Source organism: Podarcis gaigeae (genome assembly GCF_964106915.1).
Source record: "Podarcis gaigeae genome assembly, chromosome: 1".
Classification (NCBI taxonomy): domain Eukaryota; kingdom Metazoa; phylum Chordata; class Lepidosauria; order Squamata; family Lacertidae; genus Podarcis; species Podarcis gaigeae.
Window position 1 is genome coordinate 80072574 of NC_139678.1, and position 23166 is coordinate 80095739.

The 23166-nt window shown below is 43.4% G+C and overlaps 1 protein-coding gene across 1 annotated transcript; it reads right to left on the minus strand.

Moving 5' to 3' along the window:
- Positions 1 to 3998: 3998 nt before the first annotated feature.
- LOC310825647 (acyl-CoA (8-3)-desaturase-like) lies at positions 3999 to 22102 on the minus strand. The gene is made up of 12 exons (XM_083699556.1): positions 21806 to 22102; positions 14316 to 14426; positions 12844 to 13041; positions 10591 to 10692; positions 10032 to 10160; positions 9743 to 9800; positions 8878 to 8954; positions 8225 to 8322; positions 7147 to 7243; positions 6820 to 6899; positions 6321 to 6446; positions 3999 to 5509 (listed from the first exon to the last, which is right to left on the minus strand). Exons 1-12 carry the CDS (start codon positions 22025 to 22027, stop codon positions 5458 to 5460), a joined length of 1350 nt encoding a protein of 449 aa, XP_083555682.1. The 5' UTR covers positions 22028 to 22102; the 3' UTR covers positions 3999 to 5457.
- Positions 22103 to 23166: the final 1064 nt, after the last annotated feature.

Sequence of the window (23166 nt, forward strand, 5' to 3'; positions counted from 1 at the left end):
GAGAGGAGTCAGGTTTGGCAACACCCACATCAGGAAGCGGGGAAACGGTCAGAAGGAAAGTCACCGGCTGGGCGCGCGCGCCAAGTTCAAATGTACAGGAGCGCGGCACAGCGGGGAGCCCGGGAAGGGAGCCAGGTCCTAAAGCCCGCCGGAGGGAGGGGCAAGACTCAGGAGGCTCCGCGTCAGAGGAGTCCAGGAAGGAGGGAACCCCAGAGGGCAGAAGGACCCAACGCAGGAAAGAGCAGCGCAAGAGGTGGAGCCGGGCTAGAATCTTAAACTGGTGTGGGTGGAGCAGTGAGTCAGAGGGGACTTAGCCGGTCTAGCGTTAAGACGTGGGCCTGCGCGCCCAGAGCTTGGAAATGGAAACTAAACTTCAATAAAGACTTTTGTATATAATATCCACTGGGCGTTGGTCCTCTGTGAGCTGGGACCTAGCGGCAGTCCTGACAGATGCTTTTTTGGTAAAATAATAGACATACGGCTTAAGCAGCAAGGTGTGCCATGGCTGATGTTTGCAGGAATGTAATTAAACGTAAAGCCTGGACACGACCAAAACCAGCCTTCAGGCAGCTCTGTGTATTTATATATATATGAAATATTTACATAATCAGAGCAATTGAAATTATCCTTGCCCATTTTCATACAGTTGGTTTTTGTGCAGTTCACCATACGGGCACAAGTAACATTAAAGGAAGCCACGTATGGGGTCATGGAATTGGCTGCGTGGAGGAATGATGCAAAACTTTAACAGCAGCTGCCAGCTCAGAATGCTGGGCAGACTTCTGTGGAAGAATGTAGAGGCTGTGCCATTTATCATTTTGTTGCCATGCAACGACCCCCCTGGAGGGGGCTCCATTAATAAACACAGTAAGGGCATCCAACAGGACAGGGCTACTGTGCTATGCTTAAATTCACTTTCAAAAACTACATATTGAGCAACAGATAAAAGCATTTGGTTGGCTGCCAAATTTGGATTGGCTCCGGCAAGCAAGGACATGGCATGGCTCTGGTTGCCAATTTCCGCACAGGATTGAAACATCTGAGCCGGATCGTATTTAGGACGGTTAATGATTGACTGCAAAGCCTTCTTACAGTCGGTGTTTGCATTTTCAAAAGCCAATTTTTTCATGAGTTCATTCTGGGCTGTAGTATTATCAACCTGCCTGGTGACTGCTTCTTTCAATCTATCTATAAATTGATGGTAGGGCTCTGAATGTTGTTGTTTAATATTAACAAAAGAGCTAATAGGGAAAGCAGAAGGCAATTCCCCAGCCCACACAGATTCCTCCTCTAAGGACAGAATTCCTTTCTGCCTAGCCAGAGAAAGTGAGGTGCGCACAGCTCCTGTAGGAGAGCACGCAGGGGTTGTGGCAGGCAAAGCAGGCAAAGGAGGAAAGGGAGGGGTGGATGGGTTTGTGGGCTGAGGTGTAGGGAGGGGTTGGCAAGGCTGCAATGGAGGCAAAGGAGGGGGGGGGATTGTCTGCTACAGCCAGAAGGGCAGGGGCCGAAGGAGACGCCTGGGGTCCTAATTTAGCAACGGCAGCTGCACATTTCTGCCAGGTGAGCAGACAATGAATTGGAGCCCTCGGTTCTGCAAAGAGGGTCTTCCCGATCTTTTGCCAAGTCTCTACCTCAAGAGACCCCCTTTCAGGGTAGGAGGGAAATTGGCAAGCGATCTCACAAAGCAGTTCTTCAATTTCTTTTAAGGAAACATGAACACCCACAATACGCTGCCTAACTAGAGAAAAAAGTTCCCTGGCATGCTCTTTCTGCATTCGAGTCAAATCGCCCCCCATACTCACGAAGTAGCGCGCTGAGACTTTTCCAGTCGAGTGAAGTACAGGGGCTAGGCTGCGTAAGGGATCTGGCACGTCGGGGTCACCAGATGTAGGAATGAAAATCACGGGAGACGAGTAGTAGGTGTCATGTGAGAGGCGTCTGCCGGGGAAGCCCCGGGAACTCTCTTTTATTGAATATTACAAACATTGCCACAGGTGTGGTTGTGGCTGATTGGTTGATACAAACACAAAGAAACTCATTGCCTATTGGTTAATGCAAATGCAAGGCGGGAATTACATGTGAGAGGTGGGAATTACATGTGAACATTAATCACTGGTAGATTAAAGGCTGGGAAACGAGGTTGGGACTAGACAAGCATGAAACCTCCTAACTAAAGATTAATATGGCATGAAACAATTACTAATGATTGATCATAACATGAAAGAATACAATAATCAAGTTCTATAGATGTGGTCAGCTATGCATGGAGTACAAGTCACCATGAACTTTAGGTGAACGGAGCGATGAGGGAATGTCTTGGTGTTTGGAGCAGGTTTGTACAGTGTGTGCAGAAACAGAGAGAAGATTATAAGCGAGACTTCCCAGAATGCAAGAGAAAAGAAGCAATACTTCCCATAGCAAGACTTCCCATAAGGCCACAGTTATGTGTGGAAAGAGATGCAATGCTTCCCTATAATGCAACAGTTATGTGCAGAGGGAAAACATATGTGCAGAAGGAAAACTTCCCTTTATGCCATGATCAAGGCTGAATCGACCCTGAGCTGTTTAACATTATTAGAATGATATTTGATATATCTTTCTAAAACATCACAGGGTGTATTTGTAATTTAGATTGCTTTTCTTACCTCGTTGTGGGTTTATTTTCATCAAAACGCTGCTGGTTGCTCTTAATAACAGATTAAGAACATTAAGAGCAATGTGTCCTTTGTCCTTTTGCGTTACCACAACCCTTCCTTAACTCTTTCCTAACGTTAAAAACATGAGTTTAGATCCACCCCAAGAACAACTCCATGAGGAAATGTTACAACATGGGGTAGTTTAGGTAAAAAGGCATGTTAAAGGTTTACTGGATTATACTGAGAAGGTGGATAGGGAGACAATTCTCTCCCTCTCTCATAATACTAGAATCATTCAATGAAGCAGAATGTTGGAAACTGAGGCGTTCTCAAAGTAAAGGAAGGATTGAACTCTGATTAATAAGAGTACACACAGAGGCTTGAACCAGCAAGACTCTGGGAAGGGTGCGTATAATAATCTCTCTGTGTGTCTTTCTGTGCCTCCAGCCCCTGGCCCAGGTCGTTTTATTCACAAAAGAACTTTTTACAGAGTGTTAGTAAGAACCAATCAGATTTCTTCTGAGCATTTCAACAAACCCCACGTGTTGACAAAGTCAGATCAAAAGAAATTCTTTTAACTACAAAGACTACTCTGAGTATGCATACATAATCTGAGAGTAAATAAAAGAGGACTAGTGAAACTCCGGAGATCACAAACAGGAGTAAACAGGAGAGGATGGAAGGATGGCAAGGAGATAGGCATCTTTATCACCTTCCTGGGAAACTATTTCCAGGCCCTAAGATAAACATCCTGAGATTAACATATTGGAAAGGCTACTTCAAAGAAGCTGCCCACTATCTTTGATGATCCAGGATGCCTGCCTGCAGTATGTGACTTGTGAGGAAAGAGAAATGGAACAGGGATGCAGAGGTGTGGCTTGATCAAGTATCATATCAAAATAGTTTAAACCCAGTCAACGCAATGCTTTCATTGCTGACACAGATGGCTTACTCTATATTTGCTATAATTCCTCATAGCAATCCCACCTGATCACTACAGGAAACCTCAGGACAAACAAAATAATTGTGTTGCTTCCAGCACAGAATGGCTGGTGGTTGCAGCTGGCCCCAAGACTTTATGAGCTCAACAGCATGCAATCAAGGAATGAATGAATTATCCTACGTACCCCTAGAATAAAAAAAAGGTAGGTTTTCACACCACAGTTTGAATTCTTGTGATTTCTTTTTGCAGTGTTAAATTTTGCTCTCATTATCTACTTTCAAAATCTCTCACAAAAGCAGCTATGGTACCCAGTCACATCAAACATCTGTTGCTGATGTGTATGTCTCCCCAGGCATTTCACACGAGGCCCATATTTGAAGTTGGTTCTTCCATCAATTTCAAAAAAGCATACATTCACATTTGCAGGCTACTTATTTTATTTATTTATTTATTTATTTAGATACAACTCTTCTACCATAGAAGGACTTCATGGAGACAATTTACAACAAAATTACATAAATTAATAATATAATACAATAAGACAATAGCAGCGACATTCAAAGAGCAACAGAGATGGTGTCATTGGTTGCCAAAAGTATACATTTTTAATTTTTTTGCACCTGAAAGATTTGTTTGTTTTAAATAAGAGTATAGGAGGGAGTTTTAATCAGGGTTGCCTCCTGGAGAAGGCCTGCCTCTGCCTGGTTGTTGCCACCATCTAACCTCTGAAGGCAAGTCCACCCAGAATAGGGTCTCATCCAATTATCTTCATGAACAGACAACTTCATATGCTAAGCTGAACTATATTATCATGAGTAGCAAGAACTTTAGTTTGGGAGAAATGGAAAATGGCTTTGCTTGCTCAAGAGGCCTGCTTAGGACTTAATGAAAAGATTTCTGATAACCACAGAAAATTGGATCTTGCTTAATCATTGTTCCCTTTATTATGAAACTTGAATGACTGAGTGCTTATCAGTTTGGAAGCTAAATGTGGCCGCCCCCAAAATAAGAGAGTGTTTGATTTGTGCTGTGAGTTGTGTCATTGTGTAATTTGTCCCATTATTTGGAGGCAAAACCTCTGGGTTTACACTCTCTCCCCAAAACAGCAGCTGTCTTCAGTGCTTCGTGTCTTTGTTTCAAAGGAGCAGGGTGCTGCTCCACATCAACAAAAGCTATGGCACAATCCTGGATTTCTCCATTGAGGAGGAAAAACTGGAAAGGGAGGGCAGGGGAAAGAAGAGATTGGCCTCAGAGCTGGAAAGCCTACCAGGCGAGATGAGCGCCGCAACCCCAGAGTCGTTTGCGACTGGACCTAACAGGGGGTCCCTTTACCTTTACCTGGTGCTACTGCCTCACTCTGCCTGAAAGCTGGGCTGGCTCTAGGTCAACTCAGTAAATGCAAACCATGCTTTTGTTTGAGCAATCTGTGGAGTTCATTCAGTGGAACAAAGAAGATTCAATCTGGATGTTCAAATCTGACAGGAGCCTGAGACTGTGCCAAGTCTACTAGAGGAAAGGATCAGGATGTAAGGACTCAGAATGGTTGGGAGGCTGCTAGTCCTAATATACCTTTGAAACTGTTGTTGCAGGTGGAAATACAGAGGAAGCAAAGCACCGTTTTCCTTTCCCTATCTCTTCATAAGGTCTCAAAGTAGAACAAAGGCTCTTTTTCCTTTTTCATTCCCCCACAAACAGAAAGGGGCAAGACGGCAGAGAAGCCACCCTTCTCTCTCTCACTCACTCAAGTTCAGCTCCAGCCCCACCTCAAATTCCTAAGCTTCAGAGATCAGCAGCTCAAGGTGTGTGTGCCAGGGAAGAGGAAGAACAGGAGATCACAGTTCATCCCGAGGTGATTTGTCCCCAAAGTCCTCTCTCTCCTTAGGCGTGGATATAAGCATCCAGCCAGTGTTCCCCAGACGCCTTCAGCGTGCTGCAGAGGAAAAAAGAAAGGGCTCTCATTAATCCTCAGCTTAGTTTCAGCTCAGTGCTCGTCTTTCTTCCTTGCGCTGTTAATTTCACTTTTAATTTGCACACCGCCTTTCTGTATTACCGTCGCTGAGATTAGCTGAGATTCCTGCATTGCAGGGGGTTGGACTAGATGGCCTTGGGGTGCCTTTCAACCCTACAATTCTATGATTCTATACACCAGGCAGTGTGGAGAAACAAAAGGCAGTGCGAAGAAGCAACAAAGACTGCACACCTTATAACACAATCTGATCCAATACAAAAGTGTCATAATAAAAACATAAAGCATAAGCAACTTAAGCCAAATAAAGTGATATTCAATATTCCATTAGAATATAATAGCATACAATAAAATTAAATATCAGCAAATTGAACAGAAATTCACTCTCAGCAATTACAATAAACAATACCGTATTTTTCCGTCTATAAGAAATATATAGGTATTCCTTATGTACTCATGTATAAGACGCCCCCTATTTTTGGGAAGAAAACTTCCCTCAGCACTACCCGTGTATAAGACGAGCCCCAATTTTATGCCTAATTTTTTGGTAAAAAAACCCTAGTCTTACACACGGAAAAATGCGGCATCTGACCTATGATCAATAAAAATAACAGCAGACCATAGCCCGTATAACAACACAATACAAATTGAGAATCAATTTACACAACTTCTCTCTTCCCAGCTGGTTCTGTTGTTCATAAAGTCAGGGTTTCGAAAAGGCTGCTAGGGCTGGAGGATGGGGGGGGGGGAACAAGGCAAGTGGGGGAAAACTTACTGCAATATATCTGCAAAAGCCGTGAGCAGGGGCTTGCATTGGTACTTAATACCATGCTTAGCACAGAGGGATTTCACCAGAGGCGCTACCTTCCAATAATTGTGGCGAGGCATCGTTGGGAAAAGGCTGTGGAAAGAGAACAAGAAACATGGGGAACCAGTGTGGTGTAGAAGCTAAAATGCCGCACCAGGACTTGGGAGACCAGGGTTCAAATCCCCACTCAGCCATGCACCTCACTGGGGGAGGTGACTTGAGTCAGTCTCAGGCTCTCAGCCTAACCTACCTCACCACCTTGAGCTCCTTGGATGAAAGGTGGGATGGAAATAATAAACAATAAACCATTGGCAGAGCCTTCAGTTAGCCAAAGCCATCCCACCTCTGTTGAAGTTCCCTAACCCTTTCCCACCCAATATGAGTATGGGCTGTCATTTACATGAAGGCCTTTTCCAGACACATTCACACTGTGCCAGCGTCTCTCTTCCATATGTCACATACTCACTGATGCTCAATCTGGAAGTTCAGGTGCCCTGTGTACCAGTCATTGAACAGGGATTGATCCACATCACACGTCGCTGCGAGCTAAGTGAGAACGAGAAAGGAGACAGGCTGTTAAATGGCCCGGCAAAGGGGAGCAGCTGCCTCCAGAACCAACCCCACCAAAATGTGACCATGGCGACTGGGCCATTTGAACCACTCTCTCTTCGACGGAAATGTAACCTTGCCCTTTCTAAGGAGGCCATGCACTTGAAAGTGCAAATGGATGGCCGAACCTATCAGATGAAAGAAAGTCATTGTCTCTGGGAGGAAGAAGTACATATTAACTCACCTGAGCAGACACCCAGTCCAAATTCTTATCATAATCGATAGTCATGGGAATGTGGTTCATCTGTGAGACCCAGAGAAACCAAGTGCTTTCTAGGAACCTGGGTAGATCAACACAACAACAACAACAATCACCATTCTGTCAGAGATTGGCCAATACCACCTCATACAGAATGAAAAGGGCTAATTCTTTCAAAGCAAGTTTTTTCTACACCCTCCTTCCGCTTACAAGGCCCTATTCCCTTTCTGCTCCTGTAGGAGTGATGAGAGTAAGTGAATAAGAGGAGCAAATGCTCCATGGGCCTTCATTAGGCTCAGCAGACTTACTTATGGGAATTTTCCAGTTCAGATATCTCTGGGATTTGTAGTTTTACCAAGGCCTCACAAAGAGCCTGGAAGACCTGGGAAACTACGGAATCTTTGCCTTGGAGCTGTCTGCTATTGTTTGTATTTCATCGAATTGGCACTGCTAACTCCAGAGGAGTCTATTAATAGTTAAGCAGCCTCTTAGGTCACTGAATGAACCTTTTTGCCACGGAAGAACATTGCATGGATAATAAGGAAGCTTCCATTTTTAAAAAAACAACAACCACACACCAGATGATAAATATAATGCTGGAAACATATAGGGTGAGATCTCTTAACAAATGTAACAAATTTGTGCAAGGACTTCTGCTTGCACAGCAGCACTTATGCCCCCCCCCCAACATTAGCTGGGGGGGGGGGTCAGAGGTAGGCCCAGAACAGCATGTGGGGGGAGGGGAAGGGGATTGTTCCATCTCACAAGGCGATGTACTTTGTGCAGACAAAATGTCTGTAATCGCGTGGTGCTGAATTCCACCTATTTCTGTATTTTACTTTTCCACTATCTGAATGCAGAGTAGGGGGCAGAGGAATAGTTTCTCTTGGGACTGATGGACACTTTCTTGGACTGCTTTGCTAGGCCAGGCCAGGGGAGATCATCTGCATGACGGATCTGTTCATGCTAGTGGGATAATTTGAGTTGCAAATACAGCACTTTGTACATGCACAGCCGCCCCAGCCCACCCCATCCATGAGCGTTTTGCATACAGATTATTTACCTGGCCAGCCAGTAGAATGCCATGAAGGTCTTAAATCCCATTAAAGGAACAAACATGAGACAAACGCGGATGTTGTAGAACACAATGAAAAAAAACTCCTGCCAAAGAAAACTGGGTTAAGGCAATAAAAAAAGATTGAAAACCGCTGCCTTTGTATGGTGCAATTATCATGGCTTCAAAGGCCATGATGCTATGTGACTCAGAGCAATGTTTGCATGTATGGAAACACCCTGGGAACTGCATCATGTTAAGAAGAACTGCCTCCATCGTATGGAAGGGGATCAGTATCAGTGCAGATGGGACACATGTTTCTGCACCGGGGTGGATATTATGAAAGGCCGTACAATTAACAAATCAAAGGAATGAACAAATGAAAATCTCATGGACATTGGTCTTCTTGATTACTGTAGATCTATTCCGCCCTCCCCAAACTGACATTGGCTCCAACATACACAGGCCAAGTGGATTTGTTTACTCTGTTAATTCACGAAAGTAAACTCATCCTTCATGTGACACAGGAATAAAATAATGATTTCTCCAATGCAACTCTGGTGGCTAGCTGTAGGCAGCGCGGACACAGGACATCTGCATTCCACCATTACGTTATTATCCATAGGGGAAACAGTGCAGTTACAAGTTCACAGATGACTCACCATCCATTTTTTCCTCTGAATTGCAAAGCGTATTATAATCAGCTGCACAAATACAACGAAAGTCATCGGGGCTAAGACTATGGAGAAAAAGGAAAGCAAACATAAAACAAAGAGGAGTATTTTCCTTCAGTTGTAATAACCAAGCTATCCAAGCCCCTAGGTATTTCTGGGTATTTCTCAACTCCCAGGTAATTCTGGAGCAATCATACTGAGCTAAATTTAAGTTGGAGGGGGTGTCCGTTCAAGATCCCTTGCAACCCTGTGACTCTATAGCTGTCTGATGTGCATTTGTAGAAATGGACAATTTTTTTTTAATGAAAATGGTCAAGCTTGGCATAAAAGAGCTGGCCTAGAGCAGGTGATTTGTTGCCATAGGAGCTCAAGGGTATTTGACTTTCATCCCTCCTGCCCTGGCTGGAGGTGAAGTCAGGAAAGTGTGTATCTGAGAAAGAGAACCAAAACAAAAACAAAAACCTCAAGAGTTTTGAAACTGAAGCTGAAAAGAGACGGAGCAGCTTGACTTGCTTTGTGGAATTGGTGTCCCCCCTTCTAATCTGCTGGAGTTTTGATGCTGTTAAATTTCTTTCTTATGCTCAGCTTGTATAAATGTGTGGGGAAATGCTACTCATCTCCAGGGATCTTCATTCTGCAGAAACAAACCCTAAGCTGGGAGTCTGAAGTCTCTCACTGCTCAGAGATTGGGGTTTGTGTAACACTAGTAAGGATAACATTTCTTCTATCTATCCATTTGCCTCTAGCATATTTTTTTTTCAGAACCTCCAGCCTCTGATCTAACAAGCTTCGGTCCTAATCCCCAAAGAGACACAGCCTTGCTGCTGGTAGCAAACAAGTGAGAGAGACTCACGGATGAAGTATTTGTGCTGGTGCTGGTAAGGCATGTATTTCTTCTTCTTCTTCCCAAGCTGCGAATGGAGAGCAGAAGTAATGCGTTTAAACATAGGTAACAACTTTGCTGACCTTTTGTCACTGCACAGATTTTTCTTAGAGAATTTGATTCAGGAAAGAAGCCTGCGATATATGTTTGCAACATGAAATCGGCTTCCATGGCCATGTTTGCACGTAAGGAGAAACCAAACCATGGCTTTAACCCACTGCGTCTGTTATTCCTGGTGTGCATTCCCCTGTCTACTCACCTCCTCAGAGAGTGGCTTCCCCAGGCTGAACAGGAGTGGATGCATGTTGAGATCTGGGTCCTTGCGGAAGCAGTTGGGTTTGGCATGGTGCTGGTTATGCATATGCTTCCACCAGCTGGGGGGCCCTCCCTGCAAACAGAATAAAAAGAAAATTCCACCAATTTTTCATTATTCATGTTGGTGGTGTTGGAGCAACTACGTTATGTGCTTATTCCTGACACACAAATTGGAAAAAAAATTGTCCAAAATGACAACGATGAGAAAACAGAGAGAGACAACTTCAGCCTCCTAGGGCACTCTGATGCACAGCTGTCAACTTTTCCCTTTTCTTGCGAGGAATCCTTTTTGGAATAAGGGAATTTCTCTTTAAAAAAGGGAAACGTTGACAGCTATACTCTGATGTTGACCTGAGAGTCACAGTCATTTAACAAAGAATTTGACGAGAGTATCAAGAGTGAAGTTATTGAACTAAAATTTATCAGGAAGTTTGATTCTATTCCTGCTTAGCTTCTATGAGTTCTAAGCAGGAAAAACCCCACTCTCAATACTGGGCTCTTACTTTAAGTATTCCTGCCACAATGTGGTGAGCCAGTCTATTCCACTTGGGCTTCTGAAAGACGGAAACATGCCCCAAATCATGCTGAAGAAAGCCATACTGGATCTGGAAAGCAAAAAAGCAATATCAATACATGTTGATAGGCTATTTTCCACAGATGGGTTAGTAGGAACAAATGGCTCACTCTTTCACTAAGACTTGGGAAAAGCAACAGGAGCTATCCTACACACTCTGCCCCTCTTTAGTACCCCACATATTTGCAACGGAAATTGGTAGGAAGCCTGGGCACTTTCATCAGAAGGAGAACTGGTTCCCATGAAGTTAGTACTATAGAAAAGGGCACTAGGCCTTCCTGCATGGGTATATATCCTCACTTCCCACGGTGGCATAATAAAAAGGCTTGCCTCATGAATATTGCTTATAAAAGTTCAGACACAACAGAACAATGAAATGGAAGATTTTAAGTATTACAGTAGCATTGTGGAAGCCACAGTCCATGGAATTATCCCACAGTGTGGTGTAATTTTTAAAGGCTCACAACTATGTAAATACAAGGCCAGTCACACAGATCTTCAGCTTGAAATCATCACCTCCCATACTAGCCAGGCATAATATTTATGATAAGGACCCATTCCATTGCAAATGGCTCTACCAAATGGCCACTGGCCTTTCAAGGTCAACAGCTGTGGGGGTGTGGGGGGGATGAATTCCTAGGAAAGCAACTCACACAGCACTACCATAACATCAAAGGGTGCCAGCATCTCTTTCCAATGAAGCAACTTTTTGCTATTTCTCTGTTAACAACTGACTTTTTTTGCCTCAAAATGAAGAAGAAAATGCTGGATTGACATCTTTATCAATCTACTGTGACTCCAAGGTCTCCTTCCTAGACAGTCAGTTCCACCAGTTCAGACCTCATGGACATGCATGTGAAATTAAGAACTTTATTTTATTTTTGCCTTGACATGCATCACTTCGTACTTGTTTACACACATTGAGACCACATGCATTTTGACTACAAAGCTGTGCCTGTCTAGCTGGCCTTTCGCACGGAACCAGCAGCATTGCAGAGAAAACTACCTTGGAGCTGCTGGCATTCAGAGTTCTACCAAACAACCCTAATTTTGCTTCTGGGACCTCACAACTACATTTCCCCATGCCATTTGTGCCAGTGTGCACTGCAACCTCCCCATCACTATCTACTATGCTATCTACTACTACTATCTACTATGCTATGCTATCTAGGTGACAGGTGATATCCACAACCTTCACAACAGACAAGCAATAAATCCTACGGCCTACACACCGATCACACACCCAGTTGTCAAATTGCCCACTACTAGGATCACTCCAGCTCTGGAGAAGTTCTCTCAGGACAGGTTTTCTTTAGATCAAAGAAAGGTCAGGCAGCATCGTGCGTCCTGGCTTCCAGGCCCTGTTGCCGAACTTGCCTGGCTGTTTAACTTGCTTTGACACTTGTCCGCTGGGGCTCCCTGCAGCTTGTGGAGCTGGCTCCTTTTGCTAGGTTGCTCTAAATCAGTGTTTCCCAGACTTGGGTCTCCAGCTGTTTTTTTGGGACTACAGTTCCCATCAGAGCTGAACACTGGTCTTGCTAGCTAGGGGTGATGGGAGTTGTAAGTCCATAAACAGTTGGAGACCCAAGTTTGCTGGAGACCCAAGTTTGGGAAACCCCACTCTAAATTTATATGCCTGGCTAGTTCCTCCCAGCTGCTGTTGCAGTCAGTAAGATCAGGTGTATGGCTGAAATTCATGAAAGTAGGGATTTGAAAAAGGGAGTAGTAGTCTGGAACAGTGGATGTTGATTGACTGGGCAATGGGCAATAAGATGACTACAAATTAGCTCCTTTGGGAAATTTTCTTATTATAAATCTTATTTTAATAAAAAATAAGTAGCTTTTGCCTGTTGCTGAGCAGAGCACGCTTTTAAAAGTGCAAGTTTAGCTGTAGTTTTAAGTGGTACCTTGAACTCCCACTTTGACAAACTAGACCAATTTTCAGCTGGTAACATTAAATTTGTGTGTTCAGGTTCCCAGGTTTGATGCCTGATAACTCATTTAGTAGGGATGTGAAAGCCACTGTAGGCAGTATTTAGCTAATCACCATGATATGCTGAAATTCCACAAGCTATGCCAAATGCTTAGGGGGGTGAGGATATGACAAAGCACTAAGACAGGTAACTGGTCCAGAATAGTCCAGACTGAATCCTGCTGCACACAGTAATGCAGACACATTTACCTGTGCAATGGTGAACAATGCTACACCAATGAGGAAAGGGGTCCATGTTTTTCCAAAGTACCAGATGACGAGCCAGGATGCAATGTCTATCAGGAAAGCATGCAGGAACATGAAGGCGAAGAAGGGATAACTGGCCTTCAGGAGTCCAGATCTCTTCACTGTGCTGTGCAGCTCACGAAAATCTTGTATCAGCATATCCTGTGAGAAATGACCATGGTTAAGTTCCCCCTTCACAAAGTACATGCATCTGTGTCAAACTGTAGCATTACTACACTTTCTCTAGAAAGATCACGATGGTAACAGAGAAGCCAAGCCAGCTGGTCAGGTCTCCTTCAACAGGGGGCGGGATGGGACAGGACTCTAAGATAAGAGGGGCATGATGATTTCAGGGCATTGTCTAACCAGGAGCAGTGGAAAACCACTCTCTGCTCTGTCTCTCCACAGTAACTTCAAGGAGTGCAATGAATGGATTTTCTGTAAGAGCTGAGGTTTATGTACCCAGATGCCTCCTATGCTGTTGTTGGCATCTGTCTATCTCGAAAGACAATGGAATGCCCAGATGTCAAGACCCTGACTTCTCAGCCTCGCTGATGTGGTCCAAAGGAAAGCAGAGCAACACACTTGGCACCAGCTTGGTTGCTGGAGTTGCCAGAATGAGGCATCTAAGACACCATCCAACTATCTTAGGGACTCCACTCTGGATCTGTTTAGGGTTTACTCCTTAGTCTTTCCTTCTAACAAAGATATTCCGCAAGGCAGCAGAGGTTTAGGGCCAGAATTTCCCTTCTCTGCCTTCTTGACCATGAGAGCCACTTGTCCGTTCCATCTGCCAGAGCCTGTCTTCGCATGCAGGGGAAGTGCACTTGGCATGCTAGTTGCATGTAAATCCTACAAGGAAGCAGGGCAATCTCACTAGGCTCCAACTCTGCTTTGCTATCCTCATCTCCTTCCATGAGGATGAAATCCAAAGTGTGGAATGCCTTTGCTCCTCACATGATCTAGACCCTCAATTTTGCAGGGTTCTAAATTGTGCGGGAAATCTCCCCATTTTAGACTTCACCCTTCAACTCATTGACGTTTATGGATAGGGCCATAAACACAACTATACTGGTGACCAGTGAAGAATGGGGCTGGTGCTTAGTAAAGGATCAAGGCAGAGAGATTTAAATATCCAACCAGATCCCACCACCACCTACCCAACTGCACAAGTTTATGGTTGTCTCTTCCATGGTGGCTGTGTGCAAAGCCATTCTCCTTCACATCTCTAACATGGGGACAGGGGGTGAGGAGCAATATTGAGGTTCTAAAGCATCATGAAAAGTGTACCCTTAGGGATCCATGGGGCCTAAGCCACCAAAGGGAAATCCAGCAGCTAAGTTCTTTGGTATCTACAGTGTGCTTTTGCTCAATTAGAACATGTAAAGCATTTTAGTCCAGCGGCTTTTGCCATGCACACCACATGGAAAACTTACTTTTTTGGTGGGTTCACAGCTTGGTTGATCAGGTGCCAGCTCCCCAATTAGCAGTGAGCTCAGGTATTTCTTTACTAGGTCCTCATCCTTGTGGAAAGCGGTGAAGGCATCCTAAACACACACACACACACACAAACAAACAACAATGTAAAAGGATGTAGGGGTCTTAGTACACCACAAACTTAACATGAGTCAACAAAGTTATGCAGGAGGAGGAGGAGGAGGAGGAGGAAGAAGAAGAAGAAGAAGAAGAAGAAAGAGCTGAAGAAGAAGAAGAAGAAGAAGAAGAAGAAGAAGAAGAAGAAGAAGAAGAAGAAAGAGCTGATGCTATTCTAAGCTGGATGAACAGAAGTATAGTGTCCCAACCAAGGGAAGGAATAGTACTGTTCTGTTTTGCCTTGGTGAAACCCCGCCTGGAGTACTGTGTCTAGCTCTGGGCACCAGAATTTGAGGATGATATTGACAAGCTGGAATGTGAGCAGAGGAGAGCAACCAAGATGATCAAGGGCCTTATGAGGCAAGGTTGAAGGAGCTGGGTATGTTTAGCCTGGAAAAGAGCACACTGAGAGGAGATATGATTGCCATCTTCAGATAACTAAAGGGTTGTCACATGGAGGATGGTGCAAGCTTGTTTTCTCCAGCTTCAGAGGGTAGGACCTGAACCAATGGGTTAAAGTTACAAGGAAAGATATTCTGATCAAACACCAGGAAGAACTTTATGACAGTAAGTGATCACCAAGCTCATTCTGGGTTGATCATTCCATTTTTATTTTTATTTTTGGACATTCTAGAAAGGACTATCTAGCAGGATATTCTTCACTGAATCCTATGATGAATTGAGATGCTTTTAATGAAAGGGCTGGTGCTGTGCTATTTATATTGTAATTATTGGTATGATTTTAATAGATTTTATATATGTATATAGTTTTAATTTTATCAATGTTTTATGGTTTTTTAATTATTGTTTTTTCTATGCTTTTAGCGGTTCTTATTTTTTTCTTTAAGCTGCCTTGAGTTCCCTCAAGGAAAGGTGGGGTATAAATACATATACAACAACAGCAACAGCAACAATAGCAGCAGCAGCAGCAACAACAACAACAACAAATGAACAACTATATTTTATTTCTGATAAGTAAGTTTCACGTTTTGCTGTAAGTACTTGTGAAGCCAGTGATTCACAAATCAAGACTGGTATACAGTTCCTGTTAAATGAGTTAACAGAAACTAGAGGTCCAAGATTGATAGTAATGATCACCCATTATGATGTCATTTGGTCTGGTCTTCAGGAAAGCACACTCTCCTTTTTTTATTTATTTTCCATGGGCCTCCTTGATTTTTGGTTCGGGCAAACTATAGTTTGCCATAGAATCCAAACCACGAACAATGGTTTGCAGTAGTCCTCTGGAGCAACAATTTGCAACCAAAGTTTGCTCATTCAGATGTAACAGGAAACTATGGAAGAGAACTGAAGTATACAAGGAGAGAAAGAGGGAGCACATCAGCCTAAGGAAGGTCAAGCCTTTGTTTAGCATTACATTTGAATTAGCCCTGTAAAGAGACTACCCTAATTAACTGCATTCAGAATTCAGCATCAATAGAATCTCAGTGGTCATTCAAAATAAACCAAGCAAGTGCATTGACCTTGTGGCTGAAAAGAGCTCAGAAACATGTGTGCCTGGCGAGGTCTCAGAAGCCAAATGGGCTGAGCACAAGAAGCAATGCTGAGGGTTGAGGATGTGTGTGTGTGTGTGTGTGTGTACAGAGGCTGGATCTAAACACATCAAAGAAGCATTTCAGTTTGAACAGGAGAAACAGGTAGAGAAAAACAGGATTCCAGGCCGTTATCTGGTGGCAATATCACATATACAACGCATACAAATAACTTTTAATGTAACAGTCCAGCTGAGTCCAAAAGCCTTTAGGCAGTGACTCTTTGCTTATGACTGTGAGTTTCATAACCAGCAAGAAATCTTCCACCCACAGATGAAGGTTTCTGTAGACGCCAGCAGAGTTTACACAATTTCTCAAAGGAGCTTCCAAACATTAGAATGAACTGACTTTAAAATGAATCACATTTTATTGTACCCAATTCCTTTCTCACGTCACATTTCAGTTTCATCAAGCACCTTTCCAGCTACATATATTACCAAAAGTTCAACAGATGGACAGGCAAGACGTCTTTCCGTGTTTTCTTATTCCCTCAGAGGAGGAGACATGAAAATCACAGCTAAAGACAGAAGGCACTTGAAAAATCATTGAAGGGAGAACATACTTAGTTATTATTTTCTTCATAAAATGTATATACTGCTTGATTGTAGAAAAAACCTAAAAACCTCAAAGCACTCAGCAATGCCCTAAATGGCAAACCCTATGTTAGTTATAGTTTTGGTGGGTGAAGTCAAATGCAGAGGCGTTCTGAGCACTGCCCCCTGTTGTCAACATGAGTCAGTGCACATCAATATCTTTCCCACCCGCATTGATTAAAAGGCCGATTTCTGATTTGGGGTGACAGCAGCAGTGATGTAAACATGGGTTCTCCTACCACACATGCTTCCTGCTTCCATCGGCCCATTCTTGTGGAGTACTCTGCCAATAGATACAGCAGTGTGTCTTCTGTGCCAACTTTTGAATACTTGTTCAAACCTTTTCTATTCTGCCAGGTCTATGCAGGCAATTCAAAACAAATCCTTTCGCAATGGTTGATGGATGTTTAACTTTTTATGGTTTTTACTGTGTGGTTTCATTTTTCATTGCTGGAAACTGCTTTGATTTTTTTTTTTTTTAAATCACATAGTGGTATATAAATATGTTTAGAAGTAATATTCAAACAACCCAACACAGCATGCATCACCAGTCAGAAAACTTTTCCAGTGTTGTGCTTACGTGGCACATCAGATGGTGCCGTGATTCCATTATAGCCGCTTGCACTCAAAAGTGGTGCCAGCAATACCTTCTCCTATGTTACGTTGTGCCATTAAAACAGTACATTCCATCTTGACAACCCCTCCAGGTGTCATTTCGTGATGATTTGTATTCACGATGATATTGGGGCACTTTTACACAGTCCTGCTTTCAATACTGTTTGTGCCTCCAAATGGTTTGGGGGCAGATAGCCTGTTTCATTTCCAATCAACACACACCCTTTAACCACCTGCTGTAATCCTGGAACTTTTTATGCTACTGATGTTCTGGGTTTATTCTTTTCTCCCTCTTTTGGTGGTGCACTATAGGGTAAGCATATCCCTCCAGATGGCAGTAATACAGTAACACTGGTGAAGCACTGGAGAACAACTAACCAAGTGGCATGGCGTGTGGACAGTCCAGTGTAAATTCACTACTAATGCACTATTATTGCATCAAGGACATGTTGAAAAATATACCCACAAACAACAACAAAACAGTCTGGAGGGGCCCATAAGTCAATTCATTCCAGCTTAAGACATATCAGACTAAGAAATGTCTAGCATGACCAGATGTCATAATTATGCATCAGCCTCTTGTTTATGTTCTCAGAAGCGATAAAATCTGTAAGCCTGGATATGGCCCAGGACATTTCTCTGCCTGAGGTAGAAAGCCCAATGACACCTCCTCCTTCACCCACCCAGTGTTGATAAACATATTGCAGCAATCTTAATATAAATGGTAATTTATAGGCTTTTAAAAGTACCCTCCATCCTACTACCTGAGGCACGCTGCCTCACTTGCCTAATGGTAGGTGGAGCCTTAATTATTTCGCTGGCATCTGAATCCAAGAGCATCTGTGGTTTGTGACACTGAAAGACAATCATGTAAGAACACAATGGAGTCCCAGGAATCCTTAAACGGCCCTTGTGGCCTAAGCCAGTCCATTCCAGTAGGAGGTACAAACGTGGTTTGAAGGCATATCAGATGAGGAGATTTCATGGGCATGGTGAACACATGTCGTACTGAGGCATATTCTAACTTGTGGGCATCAGCCATGTGTCCATGTTGTAAGCCCAGAAGCAAGGATGGGGGAGGAAGTCAATATGTAATAATAGTAATTATTTATTTTGTGTACCCCACTCATCTGACTGGGTTAAATTCAGCTCGCATTTAAATCCAAACCTATAAATTCACAGTTTCCAAAATAATACAATAAACAAAATGCAGCTGTCTTTTGAAATTCACACCTATCTGAATATTGCAATGCCATTCTTTAAGCAAACAACATTTACCAAAATACATATATTGGGTTAAGGTGTGCATACAAATAAATATGTTCATGGAAATAGCATGAATAGTAAAATGACATTTTACTATGTCTTTATATGTGCTCCAGAGAGCCTGGAGAAACCCAGCCAGATGGGTGGGGTATAATAATAATAATAATAATAATAATAATAATAATAATAATACACAAATGCATCACAACATGTGTACATTAGTCAATGCAAGGGATTTTTCTCAGCCAGAATTCACTGGAATTCAGTTCCAGCACCTCCCAGGTGTGCGCCATTGCCATTTTAAGAGAACAAGAGAGCAGTTCATGTTGAGTTCCAGCACCTTTTTCTAGAAAAATGGCACTGGTCAAAACCACTGAAGAATTTTATGAGGATTTTAAAAAGAATAATTGTAAATTCCTGGAGAAATGTGGAGAATCGATTGGAAGATTGGAAGAGAACCGAGAGAACTGATATATTCCTCCCCCCCACCCCGCCCAGAAGGAATCCAGTGCATGTTTTCTGCCTGAGGTAGAGAAACCGATTGACACCTTCTCCTGCCCACACACCCTAATGTTGGTAGAAATATTACGGCAAACTAAATAATTGACATGTTCCAGCCTTTTAATAGTAGTCCTTAAATCTATAACTTGAGTTGGGCTGCCTGCCTCAATCTTCCTGGCATTGAATAACTCACTGGCACCTGCTGCAACTACTTCTGAGATCTGAAGCAGTGATAGGCATGTGAGAACGCAGCTGATGTTTGCGACTCTTAGCCAATGTTTCATTCCTGTTCGTATTGTTGTTGTTTAGTCGTTTAGTCGTGTCCGACTCTTCGTGACCCCATGGACCAGAGAACGCCAGGCACTCCTGTCTTCCACTGCCTCCCGCAGTTTGGTCAAACTCATGCTGGTAACCTCGAAAACACTATCCAACCATCTCGTCCTCTGCCGTCCCCTTCTCCTTGTGCCCTCCATCTTTCCCAACATCAGGGTCTTCTCCAGGGAGTCTTCTCTTCTCATGAGGTGGCCAAAGTACTGGAGCCTCAGCTTCACAATCTGTCCTTCCAGTGAGCACTCAGGGTTGATTTCCTTCAGTATGATTTCCTTCCTGTTCGTATTACCCTGTGGGTATTAAACAGGTGGCCAGGGACTTACTAGGGGGAAGGTTGGTCTGGCTACTCGCTTCAAAGAAGACACCTTTAGGCAGTGTAACTCCACCACAACTTTCTGGATCCCTGTGAGGGTGGCTGTGCATGAATGTGAGCACCTGCATTATTAGTTAAACCCTTTCTGTAAATTGCTTAAACGTCCAGGAAAATCCAGATGTATGGCAACCCATGTTAGAAGTCTAGACTTTTCCTGTGAGGTGATGCTCAAATTACATGCTGGGTCAGAACCCCTTTAGTTGCTGCATTTAAAAGACTATGGGGGATTGGACTAAAACAGGGGTGGGGTGGGGGGAGGTCAGAGGCATGTGAATTTCTCAAAGAACCCCACCCTTCAACTGGAACACTGCATTGTGGCGCCTTCTTTTCTCTCTTTGTGCACCGTGGTATTTCTCCATCTCTATTTCTTTGTCATGGGAATTTCCTCACAAGGCAGATGAGAATTATCAGACAAAAATTGCACCAGGTTTTATGCAAATTAAGCTGCAACGCTGTACACCCTTTACCCAGGAGTGAGTCCCTCTGAAATCAGTGAGGCTTACTTCTGAGTAGACATCAGGGAAACGACGGCTTTTCAGATTTAGGTAGACTTTAACTCTCATCAGCCTCAGTCAGCATGACCAGTCATCAGGGAGAATAGGAGTCACATCCCAGCAACATTTGGAGAGCCACAGGCTCTAGGATTGTACCATGTCAATTAACACCAACTTCAGCTACATGTAATTTGAATAAACCTGTTTTTGTGGGTGCCAGAATATTCATTTGGTTAGGAACAGAAAATATATATGTAAAAATAAAATACCTTTAGTTTACTTTGACATGCCAGAAGTGTGCTAGAAAGTGTGCCCAAGGCAAAATGAGAAAACTTTAAATCACCAAGGTCAATATCCGGCTCATAACTGTTCAGTCAAGACAATCCCAAACACAACATCCTTTACTTACGCTATTCTTAATCTCAGGTGGTGTTTTCTAAATTTTAATTTCAGGTGTACAACAGATTAGTATATTTCACACTTTGCCAATTTAATCTGCAAAGCTAAGACATTCTGTAGTGAAATATAAAATTGTGGCTGTAATTCTAAGTGTACTTACCAGGGTTAAACTCAACGAGAAGAGCAAAAACTACAATCCCAACAAATATCAGCAATGCTACATCAGTTCTCTTAGCTTCCTACCCCAACATTACTCAAATATTTTGGCTGAGGAGACATCCTCAGTCATAGTTTCTCACAGGTATGATAACTCTGCTTTTAAGTCCATATGAATCCTTCACACACCTGGGCTTCTTTAAACCACCTGGAAGTCAGGCAATGATATGTAGAAAGAATTATAACCAATTATCTTGAGAAGGAACTGCAGACTAGCTTTAGTCACCCATGCCAGCCAGAATTTAGCTTCCTCCTCCAGCAAGCTATTATGGGGTGGGCTTTTCTGTGCCTTCAGACCCTACTTCTAACTCTTGTTTCCTACAATAACAGAAAATTGCCAAGGAAACTTCATGAGCATATGAAGAACCTTGGTCCCTCTAGCCCTGAATGCCTACAGTGCTGTGTCCTCCAGGATGTCAGGCACAAGTCTTTTCCAGGTCTGCTACCTGAGAACCTTGGAGATGCTAGGGGTCAAATCTGGGATGTGGTCCAAGTAAGGCAGGGGTGGGTGTGCCTTTTTGACAGGGAAAAAAAGATATTTATCTCTCTCCACCCTTCTTGCCAACTTCAGCAGGTGGATGGGACCACCCATCTATCAATCTTCCGATGACCTGATGACATCAGGTGTCTGAGAGGTGGGTGATCTCAGAGGGCTGCAGGGATGGATCTGCTTTGCCAATGCATTCCCTGCATTGAACTCTCCCCTCTCCAGCTGTTGAGCAGAGGGTGCAACCCTGCTCTCTACAAGGGTCTGCTTTGCCAGTGTGTTTCTTGCAGGGAACATGCTGGCAAAGATGCACCCAGTAGGATCGAGCCCCATCTCCATCAGCTGATGCAAGCCAGTGATGTTAGACTGCCATGACCTCATGGACCAAATGGGATCCCCTAGCAGGTCTATGGGCTGGAGTTTCTCTACTCCTGATTCAAGACATGTGCTCTGCCACTGGGTGATGGTCCTTCTCCACTGCTCTCTGCCCCGCAATAAGGTCTCACCGTGGCATCTTGTCCGGAATAGTGGCTGATGACGCGCCTTCCTCCAGGGTGCCGCCAATAGAACTTGCTGACATCGTAGACTTTCCGGTTGATGACCAGCCACCTCTCTTCCTTGGAGTTCCCTTTGCCCGAGCGGAGTCCTATCTCCTCCCAGGTGAAAAGCTGTGGAGCATCTAAGCAAGGTTCCTTTCCTCCTAGAACAGTGCCTGACTGTGGAGGCATTCTGACTGACAGTGCAGCACCAGCTTCTCCAGCTAGTTACTGTACTCTTTATCTGGGTTGGAGCCACCTGTTTCATGTTTCAGACAGGTTTATATAGATACACACACCTGTTGCAGCAATCCAACCCACCACCCAGGACATTCTGTTACTTCAGGCATTCTCTTTCAAAACAGCTGCCTCTCTCCTGCTCCTCCCCTTGGCTTCCTTTCCCCATAATTCTGCAAGAGTCACCTTTCCGTCTTGCCTGTGCATCCTTCACACCTACTAGACCTCAGAACTGGGAGAACGAGCATGTGAATCATTGTAACTTCAATAAATACAGCCACATACATAGAAGCCATTTATCTTTGGGTGCTCTGCATTGTGCAAGAGTCATAGCTTCACACCCAACAGAAGTTTGATATTTGCCAGCCACCATCACAGATCACTTCCAGAGTAATATTGCTTCCTTTTCCAAGCAGCAGCATTAAGAGAAGAGAACATGGAGATATAATCACAACAATTATGCCACAGGGAGGGATGGGCGAGAAATTTGTGTTTGAAGCCAAATCTTCCCGTTGCGAAACATTATGAGAATTGAAACACAGTCATCCTTTGATTTTTCAAATCATGCAATTCAGTTCTCCAACCATTGTTTACGAAAATAGATATATTAGGGGAAAGTGTGCATGAAAATGAAAATAACAAAGAAAATTGTATTATATTGGGGAAACTTGTTTGCAAACAATTGTATGTTAGTTAAAATTGTGTATAAAATTGTATTAAGAGTAATTCACATTAAATTCCACATGAATTTTTATTAGGATTTTTTTTTAATGCAAGTTGCTGCAGAAATGTGGATGACTGGATTTAATAAGCACCAAATGAGAAACTGAGAGAATAAAAAAAAAACCTTATCCCTAGCCACATATTGCTCCAGTGAGTGGAAAAAGCTAAGTATGTGTTCCCTCAGAGAGCACGTAGCTTTTTCACTCACTGGAGTGATATGGTGCCAACTCCCATCCATCTGTTCTAGAAACCACCCACCTCAACATTATCTGAATTGAGCATCAGTTTGTTGGCTCTCATCCAATCCATTACTGAGGCAAGACAATCATCCACTGCCACACCTGTGCTGTGTGTCATCCACATATTGCTGA

What these genes read in the sequence shown, in the direction of transcription:
- LOC310825647 (XM_083699556.1), bottom strand. Translation starts at nt 22,027, where the DNA reads ATGCCTCCACAGTCAGGCACTGTTCTAGGAGGAAAGGAACCTTGCTTA. An exon ending in CCAGCACAAATACTTCATCC is followed by an intron (nt 8,955 to 9,742) that starts GTGAGTCTCTCT and finishes TTTTCTCCATAG; the next exon opens with TCTTAGCCCCGATGACTTTC. An exon ending in AACTTCCAGATTGAGCATCA is followed by an intron (nt 6,447 to 6,819) that starts GTGAGTATGTGA and finishes CTCTTTCCACAG; the next exon opens with CCTTTTCCCAACGATGCCTC.